Below are 20,391 nucleotides of genomic sequence, written 5' to 3'. Positions count from 1 at the left end.
GGTGACATCGTGGCTGAGAAAATGGAGGTTCCATCCATTCGTATTGGTGAGTGAATGTGTGTGAGAGAGAGCACTGCAAGCAATGTGGTGAAACTTTTGCTATCCAGGCTCCTGAAGCATTGAATTGTTGTTTAAGGAAAATGCAGTCAAACAAAGGGGGGGGGTCCTCTAAATGTAGTAGCAACTTAGCAGAGGCCCATCGGATTTCTCACCTGAGGTGGCTGGGAGAGAAAGAGGGTGACTTGTACATGAGGGGGATTTGATCAGAAAAACACCATCCCTTACTCCTCCATCTCTCAAAAAGCTCTAGAAGCCCGCTCCATGGCTGTTATATTCTGTTGGGAGTTGCTCTGCCTACTGATCTGAAATAAAAGGTTCCTAAGTTTAAAACCAGCTCTGTCCACATTCAGAGGTGCTATACATTGAGTTGCTGCTGCTGTGCCCCAGGCAGCAAAATCCCTGGGCTGAGCCTCTCTGTAGAAGCAGCCAGGCAGCATTTGCGGCAGGCACAGCAAAGCAAAGAGAACCGGAAAGCCACATGGAAAGGGGGTCAGTAGTGGTGAGTGTTTTGGGCCCCTAGCATCTGAGCCCCATTGGCCCAGTCTCCTCCCAGCTACTCATAGAAGCCAAAGGCCTGAAGGGCAGGACAAGTGGTTGGCCACAGCTGGGCGACTGGCCAATGTCTCGTGGCTTCTGCTTGTTGGATGCTGGCTGTGACTGTTGCAAAGGGGATGGGCCCTGCTCTCAGTTGGGCCTTGAATAAGAGGGGGGCTCCCTAATCCCTTCGCACAGGTACGTGGGTGGCGTTCCATAGTGAAGATTGCTCTAGGGTTCAGCCGAGCCTGCAGAGCCCCCATTGCCTGTGGCAGTCTACCTCCACATACACGCATCTGGAGGCGGCCAACAGGCTTTCAAAAGACATTAACGTTGTTGTCTCTTCCCAGCAGGGCCAGGCACATTCCATCACCAGCTCTCTAGATGGCCAATGGCAGGATGGGCTTCAGGGGGGCGCCCCAAAGCAGGCCTTGCCTCCTCCTCTCCGTCTTCCTCGTCTGCTCGTTTTGGCACAGTAAGTCTCCGTGAAGGAAAGCTGCTTCTCTCTGCAGGAGGGCAGCCGGGCGGCCAGCCAGGCAGAGAGCGAGACCTGGAGCAGTGGCGGGGATATTCCTGCCAGGTTTCAGCTGCCTGGAAGATTTCCAAGGCTTGGACAGGTTGAAATGGGCTGAGGCTGCTTGGGTCAGGTTACCAGGAGGCCTGCTTTTCTGGTATTGTTGCGGATTGTGTGGGAGTGAGTTGAGACCACCATCCGGCCCCATTTCTTCCCCTCTCCATAAGCTGGCTGCATTCCTCTCACCACCATCAGCATACGTCTAGCCATAGTCATTGGGGGTGGGGGGGCAATGACTTGGGGTCTTAAGTTGCATTATCCATATTATCTACACAGACTAGCAGCATTTAGCTGTGATTCCTGCACTGCAGACAAAGGGGCTAGGTGGCGTCACTAGCAGCAACCCTACAGAGCTGTAATTCTATGAATTTTCTTGAGTTCATGGGTGCTCCATCTTTCTCCCCCATTTGCATCAGGAGATCCTTCCTACTTCTGTTTAGTAGTGCAACAGTATAATTTTTCTGGTATATTGGACAGATGTTGTTCTTTCCCTTCCCTCCTTAACAGGCGAACTCATTGGGGGCGTCCAGGGAAGCTAGATGTTGGGAGACAAAAGCAAGGTCTTCCCCACACATTTAAAACATTATGGGACTCACTTCCACAAGTGATGGCATCTAACCTGGACAACTTAGACAGGATGAGACAAATTCATGCAGAAAGAGGAGGAGGAGTGGGCTGTCAGTGGCTACTAGCCACAATGATGGTTTTCCCTCCAGTGTCAGAGGCAGTAAATGCCTCTGAGTAATGCCACTTACTGGAAACGGCCTGTTTGTGAGCTTCTACCTTTTGGGGCATCTAGTTAGCCACTATGGGGATAGGAACCAGAATGGTCCTTCCTCATGGCTGCTTCCATGTTGAGGGAGTCGACTTGGTCTGCCCTGAGATTTCAGGGGATGGAGGAAGAGAGAGAGATTTCTGAAAGTGTGGGGAAAAGGGTGGCATATACGCCGCCTGTTTCCCGGGCTGAGTGGATTGCCCAATTGGAGAAAGTCCAGTGGGTAGCATGGGTATAGCAAAAGGGGGGCAGCTGCCCCCCTAAATCAAGTAAATCAATAAAAAGTAACCAAGGTTCTGCCCCCTACCCAACATAAAGCCTGGCCACCCTCATGGTAGGGAGCAGGGTTGCCAACTTGAATAAAATATGGCGGGGGAGGGAAGCCTGGCCACCCCACATAATTGATCACATGATCCGGTGCACCCACACCATTTGAATGGCAATACCCATCAACTTGGGGGAGGGCAGCCCTCTCAAATATTTTATTAGGGAGACCAAAGCCCCCCTCTGCCCCTTAGAGTTGGCTCCTATGGTAGGGAGCAAGAGCAAGGGGGGAGGGCTCGGGGAATTGAGGGGGAGAATTTGGAGATCCACACTTAGGTGAGCATGGAGGGGAAAGGGTTTTATTTATTCCGTGCTGTGCTTCTTTCCCCTGCTTCAATAAAATTCACAGGGCAGCGAGCTCCTAACATTTCAACGTGCGACAACTCCAAATGGAAAGCACCCTAAAACGGTTCCTTGTTACCAGAGCTTTGTTCAGATCCATCTTGAAAGAGTCCACTTGGTCCGCCCTGAGATTTCAGGAGAGAGAGATTGAGATCCCCCTTCCCTCCTGGGGGGGAGGGGGAGAGTGCTTGTCCTGTGTCTGCTTCATTTCCAGAGGGCTGAGTAAGCTGAGCTGGAGATGTCGTGGCACAATCTGCAGCAAAGCTGTGTTGCATAGGAAACGGCTCAAGGAAGCAGTCAAGGAAATGAACACGAGGGGAACCGCTAGCTCAGATACGGTGTGTCCTGCCTGCGCATTTCACAACAGAGTTTTAGCGGGGGGGGGGGTGAAACTAGATAGAGAAAAGTTTCCTTCTCTCTCTCATAATGGTCAAAGTCAAGGATATCTAGTGATGCTTAATGTTGGAAGATTCGGATCCAGCATAGAGTTAAAATGTGGAACTTGCTCCCACAGGAGGCAATGATGGCCAACAAATTTGATGGCTTTAATCCAATTTCACGGAGGGCAGGACTGTCAGTGGCTACCACCCATACTCTGCCTCTAATCAAACATGGAAACTCTTCCAAATCAAATTTGCAGGAAACCACAGGAGGTGGAGAGTCTCTTGTGTCTGAATACTGCTTGAAGCTTCCCACTGAGGCATTTGAGAGAACAGGATGCTGGACTAGATGAGCCCCTTTGGCCTGATCAAGTGGCAGGACTAGTTTCATGTTCTTAGGAGAGCATTATAAACGTTGAGGTGAGCAACCCAATGCACCTGGAGGAGGAAAGATAAGCAGCAGCCAGCATAGAAAGTTAAGGCTTATTCTTGGAAGGTCTTTTTTTCCAAGGCAGAGGCAGAATTAGCTTTCCAGAATTCGCTACCACAGGAATATTTTTTAAAACAAAATATATATATACAAAAGGTCCCCCTGGGCCACACACACACACACACACACACATTAAGAGCCTCAATGGCACCCATTTGGAGGCTTCACAAAGGGCAAAAAACCTGGCTAGCCCCCCTGTAATTATGGCTCTGCCCTGACAAAACAGGAGTAGAGCAGAGATTCTATCCCTTTCTGCAGTAGAGTCTTAGAGGGCCAAAGTGTGGCTTTGCAGAGGCCCTTTGTAGGTAGGCCTCCTCTGAATATGGAAGTTTCGTTGAGTAAAACATTCCTACACTGCTTTCCTCTGAAAATCTGGAGATGACGCACAACAGTTGGTGTCAGTCTGGCACTCAAGCAAACTCTTTTGTTTCTTTCTAGCTGTATCTTCAAAGGACATCCAGCCAAGTTGCTTCACAGACTTTGACTCCGAAGTGGTTTGTTCCTGGGAAGTGGACGCCTCTACCGACTGCCCCAAGGAGTTCCTCATGCATGTTGCAACGACTAATCGATACAGTGGCCAAACGTAGGTCATGCTGTGAAACGTGAGAACTGCCACCAGATCTCCTCTTTCCTCTGTTGGGTGTTTTTGGGGCTGGTAGTACCCTTCTCACAGCTTATCACTATGAGTTTTCCAAACTCAGAATAAGAAACGCAGGATCCAAAGGGTTTCTCATTATACTTTTCACTGGACCACTTGTGGTTGGAGAATTTCCAAGGTGCACAGATTTATCTTGTCTTGCACGCTTGCAACTTTTCCTGGGGGTCTGGGGAATCCATAGCCTGGTGCAGCTGGAAGCATTGCAAAGCCCCTCTCTCACTTGGGCTGACCTTTCCCAAATCAAGGCTGTGGCAGAAATGATCTGAGTGTTGTAATCTTTGAAAACATCTTTTAAGTCTTGCCATTGTCCAGGAAATCATGGGAGTGTTCTCCTGAGAACAAGAGAGGCCTGAATGCGACCTCCAAGTGTACTTGCACCATTCAGAGTAAAGTCCTGGAAGACTTCAAATATAATTTCTTCGTGAAGGCCAATGGGAAAGAGATCTGGAAGATGACGGATGTGGACCTTAAGAAAATTGGTAAGGGATCCTTTGGTCTGCAAGATCCTTCTTACGCATCCTTGGAGGCTGATCTGAAGAACAAGACAAGTGTAGCAGAATACAAGCGTGGTGGGCATGGAGGGTTTGTCTTCATGATTAGCACCAATCAATGCTCAGAGACCTTCCTTAGCCGCTCCTACATCCGTCTTAGCACATTATGCAAAGTCACCACCTTAAATGGTGGCAGGTTTATTGTGTGCAATGGAGAGCCCCCTTCTTCAGGTGCCTGGAGGGGGATACTCCAGTTCTAGAGAGAACTTGGGAGAGGTTGAGGTCTGTCCTCCAGGGTGAAAGGTCTGCTGCTTTGACCTGCCCTTCCTTCTCAAGCAGAGGCCCATGTTGTCTTCCCCGAGAGAGGAGCACCAGCCCCTTTTGCCTCCCCACATCTTTCTCTTTGTTGTCTTCTTCCTGAATGCAGTGAAACCCCGACCGCCTGTCAACCTGACCCTTAAGATGGCAAAACGCGGATACATCCTCACCTGGGAAGATGACTACAATGAGAAGCACATTCTCCATAAAAATCCGGAAACAGACTATGAAGTTGCCTATGGGCAAGAAGGCGTGAAGGTAGGCACACCTTCCCAGCATGCTCCTCTCTGTACCTGGAATAGTGCTGCAATTTATTATTGTTAATCAATTAATTACATTTATATCCCACCCTTCCTCCCAAAGGGAACTCAGGGTAGTAAGTGCATCCATGTTAAAACAATGCCATTAAAACTAAAATTAAAAATACTAAAACAACCACATACACGGGGTGGGGTGGGGTGGGGTGGGGGAGAGTCCTTCTATGTCCTGAGCAGAGGTTGATGTCTCAGAATTCCCCTCTCCTCACCCCCCTGCTCTGCCTCATGCTGGTTGGCATGCCATCTTCTCTGCCCTTCCGTGACACTTTCTTTGGGCAGCTCTGCTGAGGATTCCTCCAGCATGAGAATGAAAGTGCCCTCGTTATTCTCTCTGATGTCTATCAAGGACCATTCACAGAATCCATTTGTTCTAGTGAAAGTCATTGCCCCCCCCCCACATGCACACAAAAATACATATGTTTAGCTGCTCTTTGTGGCAAAATAGACAGGCAGATTGCCCTAGCTGCCTACGCAGACCAGTGTGCAGAGCTGCATTTGAGAAAAGGGGAGTATATGTGGTTTTCAGCCATCACTACAGGAGTAGCATTTATTAATTTCTAGGGTTTACCCTAAATCTATAACAATATATTTGGCAGATGATTTTATGCCCCTCACAAATGGGGCACACAAGACTTCTCAGAGTAGACTGGCTTGAGATGAGGGCCACCAGCCTTAAGCCATTGCTTTCCTTTGGATCACAGAACCTAGGGGAGGGATGGCAGATGCCGCCCTCCAGGTCTCTTTCACCGCCCATTACTGTTCCACACACACCTAGTGCTTTGGCTGGGCTGAATTGCATCCCTTGCTTGCTTGCTTGCCTGGATGGAGGAATATGAGCCCAGCCCTGTGGCTGCCCACCCCCCCACCCACCAGGTGGGAAATGGCCAGGCTCAGGAGGGAGGGAAGGACCTGGAGCCTTCCGCCGTTTGGTCTCGAGCCCTTTGATTTCATCTACAGAGCTTCCATTGCAGCTTGTTTTGAAACAGTACTCTGAAATTTATTTCCTTGTCCATTGCTACAAAAGAGTCCTGTGAGGTTCCTTAGCGGCTGCTCATGAGTAACCAGACTGATGCAGAGCTTCTAAAACTAACTTCTTTAATGGTGCAAATATTTACAGTGCAGTTGCAGAAAGTACGTCCAGCTCATCCTTCGGCAGAGTCCGGGAATGACCCCTTCCGGTTCCTTGCCCAGCATAAGAGGCACGGAATGCGGAACCCCCGCCTCCCCACTCTACGTCTTTCCCCCCTGTGCAAAAGGGGAGACGGAAGGGGTGCTTCACCTCCCGTTTCTGCTTGGTGCGAAGGCTCTCTTCCCCTGTCATAGCCCCGGCTCCCACTTCCTGTCTCCATCTCCCCCTCCCCACTGGAGGAATTACTGCTCCTCCCGCTGGACGAAAAACAATTTTCTACCATATCCCAAAATGATCTCCTTCCATAGAAAGTTGGGAAAGAGAAGAATTCAGCTCACCAGAAGAACCCCCTCCCAGTGTTTTCCTGTGGTGTGGGAAGGACCACATAATGTAAACCTGTTTGCTTCTGGGTTTGTTTGTTTTTCCTTCAAAGGCACGCCAACGCATGACGCCGGACATGCAACTTAAAATACAGACATACATGCCAGCACGCACCTATGTTGCTAAAGTGCGTCAGAAAAATTTTTACCTCGGGAATATCTGGAGTGATTGGAGCATCCCTATAAGTTGGAGAACACCTGGGCGGGGCGGGTAGGGCACCTGTTTAATATTAGCAATCTGTTGGCATCCCTGTGTGTTCTGGGCTCCACATTGTGGGCTCTTTTTTCTGGATTTTGGAGACCTTCTGGATTTGTGAAATATTCTGACCCAACCCACAGGAACATCACTTAATTCAGCGTAATTCTCTGCTGTAGACAATACTGCTTTATGAAGTCTCCCCAATGATTTTTATTGTTTCTCATTTAAATAAAGACAAGAACACACAACTACATTAACTTGTCCAGTGTTCCATTCTTATTAAATTCCAGAGATTCCTGTGTTGAAAGTGGAATAAAAGTAACTTCCGTCTCATTTATAAAGGAAAAGAAAAGAAGCCAACATCACCAAGTGTGCCTTTAATTTTGTGGCGAGTAAGGCCTTCCAATATTCAACCAGATCTCAGTGGGGAGTTCTATAGATTGTTTCCAATATCAGGCTATTGTAAATTGGGCTGCTGGTAACAGAAAAAATACTAAATGTCTGCATAAGTTACTGTTTAAATTTTAATCTAATGAGAGCAAGGGGAGTGCCAAATTATTAACCCTTTTCTTCTTTCGGGCAGAAATGGGTAGAATCTACGAGCTTAGCATCCCCTTTTCAGAGGATGAAGCCTGCCAAATTTCACACACAGAGTTCCAAGGGAGTTGTGCTTGGCATCCTTAAAGTTGATTTGGAAGGAATAACTCATTGGGCCCCCTACGCCTCTACCCCTTCCAGGAACTGACTTGGCAGGCAGCACAATCTTTGCAAGGCTCCCGCCTCATACCTGGACTGATCACTTCACTGAACTATACTAAAGAGTACACTAACACAGGCTTTGTTGTGCATGTGTGTTTCTGTGCCACATAGTCCCTCAAGAAAGAACACGGCTGCAGATGGACAAATACCAAACCACTGTTGCTCACAGATACATGCTGACCTACAATAACACTGAAATGAACTGCAGCTCAGGCCAGAATGAGGGGTGTGGGGTGAAGGGGAGCAAGGCCATTCTGAGGAGCTGGAGGTGCTGTGCATGCGAGAATCCTCTTTTACTTTCCCAGCAACCCTGTGAAGTAGGCTAGATTGAGAAATGGCGAGTGGCCAGAGGTCACTCCAGTTGAGTTTTGTGACTCAGCAGGAGTCTCTCCTTGGATGAGAGGGATGCAAAGGCCAGGGAAAGGACACCCCTCCACTCAGTTTTATGCACCAACCTTTGGGACCCCCGCCCCCCCGGAAACTCACCAAACGAAACCTGCTGCCTCCTGGACCTGGGTGTGTGCAGTGCAACTAAGATGAATGCTGAACAGGACACAGTGCAGTCTGTATGGGGTCTATTCATAAAAGCAAGACTAGGGTGGTGTCAGCAGGTTCCAGGAAGCCCCCTTTCTTCTGAGATTTTTGGAGTGATCTTGTTTGTTTGAGCCCAGGCTGGTGGGAGGGGTTGAGTGGGGAGATGTATCCGAAGGTGAAGGAATAGATAGCAGCATTTATTTATCAGAAACTAGTCCTGATGGTTTTATTGTGTGGTTCTGTAATAACTGTCGCTTTCGGCATACTGCTTTAGAGATATGTTCACATAGTTATTTTCATATATAGTCAGGGAAGGGTCATTGATTGCATCTCAGTGGTGTCTGCTTTGTATGTATGCAGAAGGTTCCAGGTTCAGTCCCCAACCTTTTTTTTAAATTTTGCATTTAATCTTTATTGATATTTCAGTATACATCGCAATTATCACTCTCCATCAAAGACACAGTAACGTAACAAGACTTCCCTCCACCTGAATGTGGGTCCTCTACATTTCTATATTAACTGCTTATTGAATAACATCTAATTTATATTTATCCAAAATGTCCATATGTTATGTCACCTTGCAGGAGTCATGTCAGATTTCAGATGTTTACAATGATATTTTAAGCATTGTCTGTATTTGTCCCATTCAGTGTAAAATGTTTGGTCGCCACAATTCCTAACTTTCCCCATTAGACTTGCCATCTCAGTGTACTCAAATAATTTTCTCTGCCATTCCATTTTTGTCCCCAGCATCTCTAGCTAGGGCTGAGAGACACACCCTACCTGAAAGCCTGGGGAGTGGTTGCCAATCAGTGTAGACAATGGTCTGACTTAGTATAAGGTCAAAAAAAAAAAATCCTTCCAGTAGCACCTTAGACACCAACTAAGTTTGTTCTTGTAATTAGGCAATACCGAAAAGGTCTAAATAAGGAAGATCCACTCCAACACACGGGCTAACTTGTCAATGAGTAAGTGCATCCCAGTGACAGTACTGTTCAGTGGGAAGAGGAGTTGATGCAAGCACCAGATAAACAATTTCCTACCTTTCTACTTCCTTCTTAGTACCCCTCCTGGGTCCCATAGACCCCCGCTCCCCCCCTCAAATGATCTACCTGGTCAACTTTCACCTGCCCTTGGAGGAAATGTAATAAGAGTAGAGTAGATGAGCCCAGCTGCAGCTGAAACAGGCCAAAAGGGTTGCAGCGCCACGACTCCAGAGCCCAGACTGACTTGGCTGCGCGCGAACAGACACGCACGCACCACGGGGCTGGCGTGGTCGTCCCGCGGGGCGCGCACTCTGCACATGCTCAGGAGACAACGATCGCATTCTGTTGTAGCCGAGTTTGGTGCGAGCCCGCCCCGCCAGGGAGGGCTTCCTGGCTGGCTGGGAACTCCCGGCAAAGGCGGGAAGGGGCCGGGCTCCGCATGCAAATCCGCGCCCCAGGAGGAGGGCCGGGGCGCAACCCAGCGCTTCCCGGACAGCAGCCGTAGCAGCGGAGGGCGCGTGGCCCAGGGGGGCTGGAGCAGGCGAGTCGCGAAGGGCTCTCCGTCGCCGTCCGGGTCTACGCCCCCCCCTCCCCGGGACCTCTCCCCTTTGGATTTCACTTTCGCTTAGAGCACGAACCGAACGCTGAACCCCGGGGGAGGCGGGACGAGGCGGGCGCTCGCCGAATTTGCTTAGAGAGCCGCCCCGGGACGCGCGGAGGGAAGCCCTTTCTTCCTCCCCACCCACCAAGCGGAGCAGCCTGTTGCCCAAGCAGGCAGCAGCGGCAGGGGCTCCTGGACTCCGGAGCAGCCAGGCCAAGCCGGGGCTGGCACTGGCAGGAGGGAAGCGGGCGCGGGCCGCTCGACGTTGTTGCCTCTTTCCAGCAGGGCCCGGCGCACTTTGTTCCCGACTCTCCGGATGGCCGACGGCGGGACGGGCTTCGGGGGTCCCCGAAGGAAGCCCTGCCTCCTCCTCTCCGTCTTCCTCGCCTGCTCGCTTTGGCACAGTAAGTCTCCGCGGAGGAAAGCCGCTTCCCTCGGCAGCAACAGGGAGAGTCCGGGCGCGGCCAGCAGAGCAAAGAGCGAGGCTCCCCCCCGGCCGTAGCTATTGCGCACCCAGAGGCTCCCCGAAGCCGAAGGGCAGGAGGGGTGGCGGGGACCCTCCTGCCGAGGTTCAGCCGCCTGGAAGCTTTTCAAGGCTTGGGCGGGTTGCTTGCTTGGGTCAGGTTTCCACGAAGCAGGGGTGCCAAGTTGAAAACAATATTTGGGGGGTGGGGAGTTAAGACCCGCCCCCATAATCGATCACATGATCACCCACACCATTTGAAAGGCAATGCCCATCAGCTGGGGGGGGGGAAGAGACCCCTTGGCCCCTAGGATTTGGTCCCTGTGCCAGGAGCATTTTTGAGTCTAATCCCTGGTATTGTGGGGTGGTGAGGAGGTGTTTAAGAAGTTTTGCTGTGTCTGGAGTTGCCTTGGGTTTTACTACCATACCCTTAGGACGGTCGTTGCAGCTTTTGAATCTCTACAATAAGCCAAGCACCCACCACACACACCCCATTTATCCTCCTGTCTCCATAAACAGGCTAGGGTCCTCTTGCCATCATCAGTAAGTGTCCAGCTGCAGGGGGGACGATGGCTCTGGGGTCGGCCCATATTATCTACACCAGCGGTCAGCAAACCTTTTCAGCAGGGGGCCAGTCCACTGTCCCTCAGACCTTGTGGGGGGCCCGCCTATATTTTTTTGGGGGAAAGAACGAATTCCTATGCCCCACAAATAACCCAGAGATGCATTTTAAATAAAAGGACACATTCCACTCATGTAAAAACACACTGATTCCTGGACCATCCTTGGGCTGGATTTAGAAGGCAATTGGGCCGGATCCAGCCCCCGGGCTTTAGTTTGCCTACCCATGATCTACACGGACTATAAGCACTTGCTTTCTGGGGTTTCAGGCAAGGTTTCTCCATCCCTCCCTGGAAATGCTGCCATTTGGGATTGAACCTTGACCTTCTGCATACATAGCAGGTGCTCTGTCCCTGAGCGAAGGCTTTCCCAGTGGGGTGCAGGTGGAGGTGGAGCAGTCTGCCAGCCAGGCCACGGAGCCCAGTTGTTAGCTGTGATTCCTGCACTGCAGGCAGGTGGGGTCACTAGCAACCCTACAATTCTTTGATCCTATTGTTTTTCTTGAGTTTGTGGGTTTTCCGTCTGTCTCACCCCTGTTTGCATCAGGAGATCCTACTTCTCTTTAGTAGTGCAACAGTTTGATTTTTACGGTATTTTGGGCAGATGTTTTCCTCCCCCTCCGCTCGCTCCTTAACAGGCGAACTCATCCGGGACATCCAAAGATGTTGGAAGACAAAAACAAGGTCTTCCCCACACATTTAAAACATTGTGGGACTCACTTCCACAAGAGGCAGTGATGTCTTCTCACTTGGGCGAATTAGACAGGACGAGTCAAATCCACAGTAGAGATGGCTTTTCTGCTGAAGATGAAAAGGGAAGTTTGGTCCCTCTGCTGTTTTTGAGGAACCGAAACTGGAGGCGAAGCTGCCTTGTGCGTTTTTGATAGGAAAATAAACATCCGGAGGGTTGTGCAAGCTGAGCTGGAGATGTCCTGGCTCAGCCTGGAGCAGAGAGGTCAATGGGGCCATGTTGCAGAGAGGTCAATGGGGCCATGTTGCTGTAGGAGCACCAGGAGCAGGAGAAGTGGTGCAAGGAAGCAGACCGTGGCAAAGATGCCATCTCGCAAGCTGCAATCCTGCCTGAGCATTTCACAACAAGTTCCAGCAGGGGGAGGCACTTAGTCTGTTGCAGGAAGAAGAAGAAATAGTTTCTTGTTGGCCTAAGGCCCTAAGCTTTGATATAATAGACGTTTCAGTCTTCAAGTTGCTACAGATCTCAGTGGGAATTGTTTCTGAGTAGGCATGCCCAGGATTGCACTGTGAGGAGTGGCTTGGATGGCGGAAAAGTAGAACAACCTTGCTAGAAATTTTAGACAGGTAAGCAGCGGCAGATAAGGAGGCGAGAAAGAGGTGACAGGATGGAATTTTTCAATAAAATTTTATAAAAATTTATCTCTCATAATGCTAAAAATCAAGGATACCTAGTGATGTTGGAAGATTCAGAACAGACACTGAAACACTTCCAAATCTCAGTTGCAGGAAACCACAGGAGGTGGGGAGTCTCTTGCGCTTAAATCCCACTTGCAGGCTTCCCACTGGGGCATCTGATTATTCACTGAGAGAACAGGATGCTGGACTAGATGAGCCCCTTTGGCCTGATCCAGCTGTAGGGCTACTTTCATGTTCTTAGAAGAGCATTATAAACGGTGAGGTGAGCAACCCAAAGCACTTGGAGGAGGAAAAAGAAGCAGCAGTCAGCATGGAGAATTTAAGGCTTGTCCTTGGAAGGTCTTTGTCTAAGGCTTTTCCAGACTAACACACAATGGCACCTTGGAGGGCTGGAGTGGGGCTTTGCAGATGCCCCTTCTGGGTAGGCCTGTGTTGGACTCTTTCTCTTAATAAGTAAGTTTTGTTCAGGAAAACGCCTTCCTCTGAAAACTGCACAACAGTTGGCGTCAGTCTGGCACTCAAGCAAGCTCTTCTGTTTCTTCCTAGCCGTGTCTTCAAAGGACATTCAGCCAAGTTGCCTCACAGACTATGAATCCGAAGTGGCTTGTCACTGGGAAGTGGATGCTTCCACCGACTGCCCCAAGGAGTTCCTCCTGCGTGTTGCAACGACTCATGCTGTTTATGGCCCAGGGTAGGTCATGCTGTGAAACATGCGAACTGCCCCCAGATCTCCTCTTTCCTCTGTTGGGTGTTTTCGGGGCTGGTGGTACCCTCCTGAAAGCTTACCAGGGTAAGGTAATAATAATACAAAAAGTGAAGAGAAATTAAAAGAAGTGACATTAACGTTGTTGGGCTTCGCCCAGCATTACTTGTGCCACAGTGCTTCTCTTACAGAGATGGAGGCCCTTGACATATGGCAGGTAAATATAAAGGCCTCGCCATCCTGAGGACTGGACTGCCAGCCCTGGTGGCTACTGATATTAGGGCTGCAGAATGCATCTGTGGTGGCTTTGCCTTCTCTGAGACCTCCCTGGGAGGAGTAGCCAAGCCAAACCTTTTCCAGAAAATGGATGAAGGTTCTTTACAAAATGTCTCTCGGAACTGAGTTGCAGTCACTGTGAGTTTTCCAAACCGAGAATAAGAAATGCAGGATCCAAAAGGTTTCTCATTATACTTTTCATTGGATCATTAGTTGTTGGAGAGCATTCGAGGTGCACAGATTTATCCCCTTTTGGCACGCTTGCAGCCTTTCCAGGGGGTCAGGGGAAGCCTCAGCCTGGTGCAGCTGGAAGCATTGAAATGCCCCTCTCTCACCCGGGCTGAGCTTTCACAAACCAAGGCTGTGGTAGAAATGATCTGAGCGTTGTCTACTTTGAAAACACCTTTTAAGTTTTACCATCGTTTCAGGCCATCATGGGTGTGTTCTCCTAAGAACAAGAGAGGCCAGGATGCGACCCCCAAGTGTACTTGCACCATTCGGTCTAAAGTACTGCATAACAACAAGTATCATTTCTCACTGGAGGCCAACGAGAAGGAGATCTGGAAGTGGACGAATGTGGACCTCGATGACATTGGTAAGGGATCATTTGGTCTGGCAGACCCTCCTTGCACATTCCTGGGGGCTGCTCTGAAGAACAAGACAAGAGGAGCAGTATACAAGAGGGGTGGGCACGGAGGGTTTGTCTTCACAATTAGCACCAGTCACTGCTCAGAGACCTTCCTTAGCCCCTCCTGCATCCATCTTAGTCCATTAGGCAAAGTCACCACCTTCAATGGTGGCAGGTTTATTCTTCAGTTGCCTGAAGGGGGGATACTCCAGTTTGGAAGAAGTTAGAGAGGTTGATGGAGAGAGAGAAAAAATGGCTGCCTAGAAGAGCAATAGCCACTCCTGGGAACTGGTTGAAGAGCTTAGGAGAGGCCTCAGAATTCAAGAAAGCAGGACAATATGAGGCAATTCTGTGGAAAACCCCAATGGATTGAGGGGCTTGCTTGTGTATGCATGTTGGGGGGTCACCTGGAATGGACACAGCCTGCCATTTTCTCACACCTGCTGGCCGTCTGTTTCTCTGTAGCCACAGGTTGCTTTCCTACTCAGTAACATAAGAACAAAACATTGAACATTCGAAATTTGCCGTGCACCAGGTGCATTTTGCACCTGGCTATTGGCCACTTGTGACCAAGTGACCATGCCCAGGAGCCAGGATGGCGCCTGACGTCTCTGCCATCTGGAGGTGCATGCCTGGGGAGCCTTGGATCTTTCCTGTTTTTACACACTGACAGCACACCCTTTAGAACTGTATCTGTGATATTTTATCTGCACGATCAAAACAAATTTTAGGGACCAAGCTGCTTGGCCCCAAAATGCCAACTAGACATTCTGTTTTTGTGACTGTAACCCTGGTTTAAGGGGCCATTTGGCACCTGGCTTATATATCTGAGTTTCTAACACTGAAAACATCCTGTTAATGTGTGACACAACATTGCCATGAGACTGTATGGTGTGAAGAAGCAGCGAGAAGGAGGTGGCTGTGTGTGTCTGTCCTTCCAGGGAGAAGGACATGCTGCTTTGGCCTTCCCCTCCTTCCAAACCAGAGGCCCACATTGGCTCCTCTGTGTGGGGAGCAGGCGCTCTCCCCAACCTCTTTTGCCTCCCCACATCTTTCTCTTTGTTGATTTCTTCCCAAATGCAGTAAAGCCCCGACCGCTTGTCAACCTGACTGTTAACAGGAAGGATGACTCGTACATCTTCACCTGGGCAGATGACTATAAAGAAGGGAACGTTCTTCACGAAAATCCGGAAACAGACTATGAAGTTGCCTATTGGCCTATAAACCAGATGGACAAGGTAGGCACACCTTCCTAGCATGCTCCTCTCTGTACGATCACCTGGAATAGTGCTGCAAATTTATTGTTGTTAATTAATTAATTACATTTATATCCAGCCCTTCCTCCCAAAGGGAACCCAAGGCAGTAAGATCAGCCATGTTTTAAAATGCCATTAAGTCTAAAATTAAAAATACTAAAACAATCACGTACACTGTGTGTGGGGGGGGGGGAACCTTCTATGTCCTGAGCAGAGGTTGAGGTGTTGGGACCCCTGAAAGCCTCAGAATGCCCCTTCCCCACCCCCCCCCACCCCGCTCTGCCTCATGCCAGTTGACATGGCATCTTCCTGCCCTTCCTTAACACTTTCCTTGGGCAGCTCTGTAGATCCAGCAAACTGCAGGCCAAAAAGCCTTTAGATATATTTGGCAAATGATTATATGCTTCTCACCAGTGGGGCACACAAGAGCAGTGGGCTGGCTTTTGTGACTGGCTTGAGATCAGGGCCGCCAGCCCCAAGGCTTTGGGTCACAGAACCTAGGGGAAGGGAGGCAGATGCAGCCCTCCAGGCCTCTTTCACTTGGCCCCTGGGGCTCTGGCCAGGCCAGGCCTCCCCCACCTCAGTCCTGTTCCACACACTCCTAGTACTTTGGCTGGGCTGAATTGCATCTCTTGCTTGCTTGCCTGGATGGAGGAATGAGCCCAGCCCTGGGCCCCTGGCTGTGGCTGTCCCTCCGCCCCTCAGGTGGGAAATGGCCAGGCTCAGGAAGGGAGGGAAGGAGATCCTTCTGCCCTGGAGCCTTCTGTCATTTGGTCTCAAGCCCATTGACTTCATCTACAAAGCTTCCACTGCAGCTTGTCTTGAAACAGTTCTCTGAAATTAATTCCCTTGTCCATTGTCACATTATACTCCAAAAGAATTTCTACCACATCCCAAAATGATCTTACTCCATAGAAAGTAGGGAAAGAGAAGAATTCAGCTCACCAGAAGGACCCCCTCCCAGTGTTTTCCTGTGGTGTGGGAAGGACCACATAATGTAAACCTCTTTGCTTCTGTTTCCCCTCCCCGAAAAAAAAGTTACGCAAACACATTACGCACAGCTTTCATTATAAAATCTTCGACGAAGACCTCATGCCAAGAACCACCTATGTTGCAAAAGTGCGGCAGAGTATTGTTTCGTACGGGGGCATCTGGAGTGATTGGAGTGCTGAGTACACATGGAAAAATGGTAAGTGCTTAAGGCGGGGGCTGCACAAGGCACCTGTTTATTGTTAACAATCTGTTGGCATCCCAGTTGGCATCCCTGCGTATTCTGGGCTGCACATTGTGGGCTCTCTCTTTTCTGGATTCTGTAAACCTTCTGGATTTGTGAAATACTCTCACCCCACCCGCAGGAACATTTGTGCACCATCCAGCCCCTTTGAGTAAGCGATAGCATTTCTCTCGCATTGCTGAGGTCTTGCATTTCCAGTCAAGCTGGACATTGAATTAAACTGCAGGCCTCTCACTTATTTCAATTTTTTTCTGTAGGCAGTACCTCTTTCTGAAGACTAAGGCACATGATACTAACCATTTGGAAGACTTGTTTTGGTAGAAGAAGGTGGCACAATGTTTTGCATGAAAATGCACTAAGCAATCAGTGGCACAACACAGGTGGAGAGGGAGGGGGCAGTTGCAGTTTGCCTGACTAGAGACAAATAACTGGAAAGAACTTCTAGATTCCACAGCGACATTGATTGCTTGCCCTGTGCTGCAGACCCCTGGGTGAAGTTAACAGGTTCAGTGTGGTGCCACAGCACATCAGGCCCCGCTACCACCAATGCTCCCTCTTCCTGCATCAAGCTCAGGATCTGCTGGTTTTTCTCTGCATATAACTTCACTGTATACTGCCTGTAGCTGTATTTGTGCTTCCTCCACCTCCTCTGCTCTCCTCTCTTTTCTTTTCTTCTCCTTGCCTGTTGTCTTTTCCTTGGTCAAAGGTGAGACGATAGACAACCTGGGACAGAGACCTAGTACCTTCTTGCTTCTCTTGCTCTGTGTGCGGTGATGGTGCTACATGAATAATAAGCAGTGCAAATCCTGTCTGCCCCTTACCTTGGTGGTGCTGGGTCACCCAAGGACCTCTTTCCTCAGCCTAAGGTAAGTCTGGCTGAAGGGAAACCAGCTTGAAAGTGCAGGAGGGGGTTAAAGGTTTGATTAGCATGTGCAGGAGAAACCAAACACATGAGGCATTAAATGTGCCTGTTGGTGCCCATCCCCACATCCCAATCTGGGAAACTCCTTTGCAAAAACCGGACTTGGAAGGCTTCAATTCTCCTAACATATAGAAAGACAAGCCAAAACCAACAAATAAACCTCACCACATCCCTACAAGGCAATAGGCAAATAAAAACCCTAAGGAGAAATACTGCAAATCACCTGAAATTCTTTCCAGATGTGTGAGTTGGGCTCCTTTGTCAACTGAGGCTTCTGGGCATTGTGCCTGATCTCGTGCCCCCTTTCCAGGTGGGTGGGGTGCCTGTCTGCCAGATAGCCAGCCAGCCTGCCTCCTGCTGGTAGCAGGGTGAATTGTCCTCCCAGATAAACAAAATGATGCTTGTCTTCCAGACATTGAGCCAAGCCCTGGCTCCATCCTCTGGATTTTCATCCCCTTGCTGTGTGTGTTCATCATGGCCCTGGCTACCTTCAGCTTCTTCTGCGTCACCAGGTAGGTTTTGGGTGCTTTGCAAGTAGTTCTCTCCAGGGCTGCCCTTTGCCCTCAGCAAAACAAATAAATATTGTACATGGTCACTTCTGCTTGAAGGTTGCAGGCCTTGGTGGCAGAGGCATTTCCCTGCAACCCTGACAGGAAAGGAGGAGGAGGAAAGCGGCCCCTGTCCTTTCTGAGTCTTCTCCTCATCCTCCTTCCAGCCAAACAATCTTCCTCAGCTCTCTCATATGCATTTGGCTGCTAGTCACCTCAGGAGGGGGGAGATTGGCTCCTGATGTTCGGAGGGGAGGCAGCCCTTGCAGAGCCCTGCCTCTCCCTTTCTGAGGGCCAGGAAGGACTGACAAGTGGCGCTTTCTTGCTTTGCAGGGTGAAGAAGGGATGGTGGGACCAGATCCCAAACCCCGCCAAGAGCAAAGTGGCCGCTGGTGTGACAGCAGCGGTACCACCATTCAGAAACTTGGGCCTTGAGCACCCTGTGCATATTCACAGCTGCATTGCATCTGGCAAGCCAGAAACTCGGAAAGAAGAAGACTGCCAGGTCCCTCATGAAGACGCCGTGGCCAAGCTCTTCAGGGACCTTCTCAGTGGGGACTTGAGCAGTGGGGGCACCGGTATCCTGGATGAGCACCCCCTTCTCAAGGACCAGGCTCTGGGCACATGCAGAGTGCTTTTCCTTTTCTCAAGATGCACCTCTGGACAAGCACAGCGGTGTTTTGGAAACCTCTCCTGAACCTATCTATCACAACACCAGCACAGAGACAGTGGCTTCCTCCCAGCCAGGCAGTGCTGCCCTGGAACAGCCCCTCAGCCACAGTCTCTTCTCCCCAGAGGCACAACCCGTCACCACAGACAAACTCTGTCTGCAAGGGAGGGGTGGCAGCACAGCTGCCCCCCAGCCCTCGGGCTACAAGTGTTTCAGCAGCCTGGTGGCGGAGCCCATGGCCGGCTTCAGCCAGGTCTGTGAGGAGGAGCAGGAGGAGTTTTCTCCTTTCAGGGACCAAATCCAGCCACTCAGCCAAGACTCAGGGCCTTGCCTTGCACCTGTGATTGGCAGTCTGCACCCTGCTTTCCAGGGTGTCTTCCCAGAAGGCCAAGACTCGCTTTGCTTTTCCTCCTGTATGGCAGCTGCAGAGCGAGAGGTGAGGCCAGGCAGCCCCTCCCAGCATGCCCCAGGAAAGTCTGGCCCCTGCCCAGCAGCCTCCCTCCTGGCTGGTTACCGCTCCTTCAGCTCAGCTCTCCAGGGAGGCACAGCCCCCCAGGGCAAGAGTGGCAGCTCTGGCAGTGGCCTAGACGGGCAGTCCCCCTACAAACCCTTGCTCAGCATTCTCCAGAACAGCCCGCAGCAGCCCACTGAGGTGAGCAGGGTCCTCTTTCACCCTGGTTGGGGGCTCAGGAGGTAAGAGACCCAACCTGGCCAAGTGCACCCTGCGGGGCAGACCTTGACATGCAACAGGTGGCTTCCGATGGAAGCTTTAGGGAAGACGTGGCCAGGGACAAAGGACTTTCATACCCCTGAGGCGCCTTGGTGAGCAGAACCCCCTTATACAGTACCTCCTTAATTCCGCCTCAACCAGGCAGTGACCTTCTCCAGGTGGAATCCTCCCTAAATCCAGAGATCCGCTGTGCTGCAAAGAGGAAAGCAGCACCAACCGCATAGAGGATCTGGGGGTTTAGGGAGGAGCTATGGGACAGCAGTCGGAGGAGGGTGCTGCATGGGAGAGGGAATTAAAGGAGGGACAAAAGGTGTTCACCATCCCCTTTAAGCCCAGGTAGGGAAGGGCCCTTACTACCAACAGAGGACTAAGCCAAAGACCAGCAAGGAGAGGCGCCTTCTTGCTTGTAGGCCTGCATCTGTGAAGAAACTCTTGAGGACAAGTTGCTGGACTCAAGGGGCCGCTTTTGGCACTTCTTACATGAATGGGACCTTCAGGGGAATTTATGCTTTCTTGACACAGGTTGGGCTGGGGGCTGGAGCACCAGCTGTTCTTGGGCTCAAGTTACTGCACAGTCACCTGCAATGGATTCCACACCTGCCTGTCAAGTGTTTCGGCTCTGCCTGCTGACAGGCTCTGAATCCAGCAAGTGGCCAGCTTTTGCTCAGGCACTGCCTTTGTTTTGCAGAGAACAGTCTGCCTGCCTTTCTTTTGTTGCTGCTTCTGTACAGATAAGGAGGTCTTGCTTCATATATCCATAGCAAGCAACAAGGTATCTGCATGGTGGCGAGACTTCCTGTGCCCTCTGCCAGAGATCAGATAAGAGGAGGGGGAAGCAGGCTGAATAAAGGGATGCTCTGGGACTGCTTTTGGTGATGGGGATGCCAGGAGGTATCGCCAAGTGACTGTTACAGGACCATTCTAGCATTAAAGTTTTTTATCCATATGATCCAGCTTTATTGCACTTACTCAAACTGAGCCAGTTTGGTGTAGTGGTTAAGAGCGGCAGACTCGTAATCTGGGGAACCGGGTTCGCGTCTCCGCTCCTCCACATGCAGCTGCTGGGTGACCTTGGGCTAGTCACACTTCTCTGAAGTCTCT

At 50.4% G+C, this 20,391-nt stretch overlaps 1 protein-coding gene across 1 annotated transcript; it reads left to right on the top strand.

Annotated features, from left to right (window-relative positions):
- The first annotated feature begins 9,946 nt into the window (after nucleotides 1-9,946).
- IL4R (interleukin 4 receptor) lies at nucleotides 9,947-20,239 on the top strand. Its single transcript, XM_033167060.1, has 7 exons — nucleotides 9,947-10,255; nucleotides 12,870-13,014; nucleotides 13,731-13,897; nucleotides 15,014-15,168; nucleotides 16,225-16,375; nucleotides 17,755-17,854; nucleotides 18,224-20,239. The coding sequence occupies exons 1-7, from the start codon at nucleotides 10,168-10,170 to the stop codon at nucleotides 18,585-18,587; spliced, it is 1,170 nt and encodes a 389-aa protein (XP_033022951.1). The 5' UTR covers nucleotides 9,947-10,167; the 3' UTR covers nucleotides 18,588-20,239.
- The last annotated feature ends 152 nt before the right edge of the window (nucleotides 20,240-20,391 follow it).

Source organism: Lacerta agilis, chromosome 13 (assembly GCF_009819535.1).
Source record: "Lacerta agilis isolate rLacAgi1 chromosome 13, rLacAgi1.pri, whole genome shotgun sequence".
Classification (NCBI taxonomy): domain Eukaryota; kingdom Metazoa; phylum Chordata; class Lepidosauria; order Squamata; family Lacertidae; genus Lacerta; species Lacerta agilis.
Note: the sequence above shows the minus strand (reverse complement) of the source record. Positions and strands in the feature narration are given on the sequence as shown.

Excerpts from the sequence above, each read along its gene's own strand:
- IL4R (XM_033167060.1), top strand. The coding sequence starts at position 10,168 with ATGGCCGACGGCGGGACGGGCTTCGGGGGTCCCCGAAGGAAGCCCTGC. Across the intron at positions 13,015-13,730 it reads CATGCTGTTTATGGCCCAGG|GCCATCATGGGTGTGTTCTC; the intron begins GTAGGTCATGCT and ends CCATCGTTTCAG. Across the intron at positions 13,898-15,013 it reads TGTGGACCTCGATGACATTG|TAAAGCCCCGACCGCTTGTC; the intron begins GTAAGGGATCAT and ends TCCCAAATGCAG.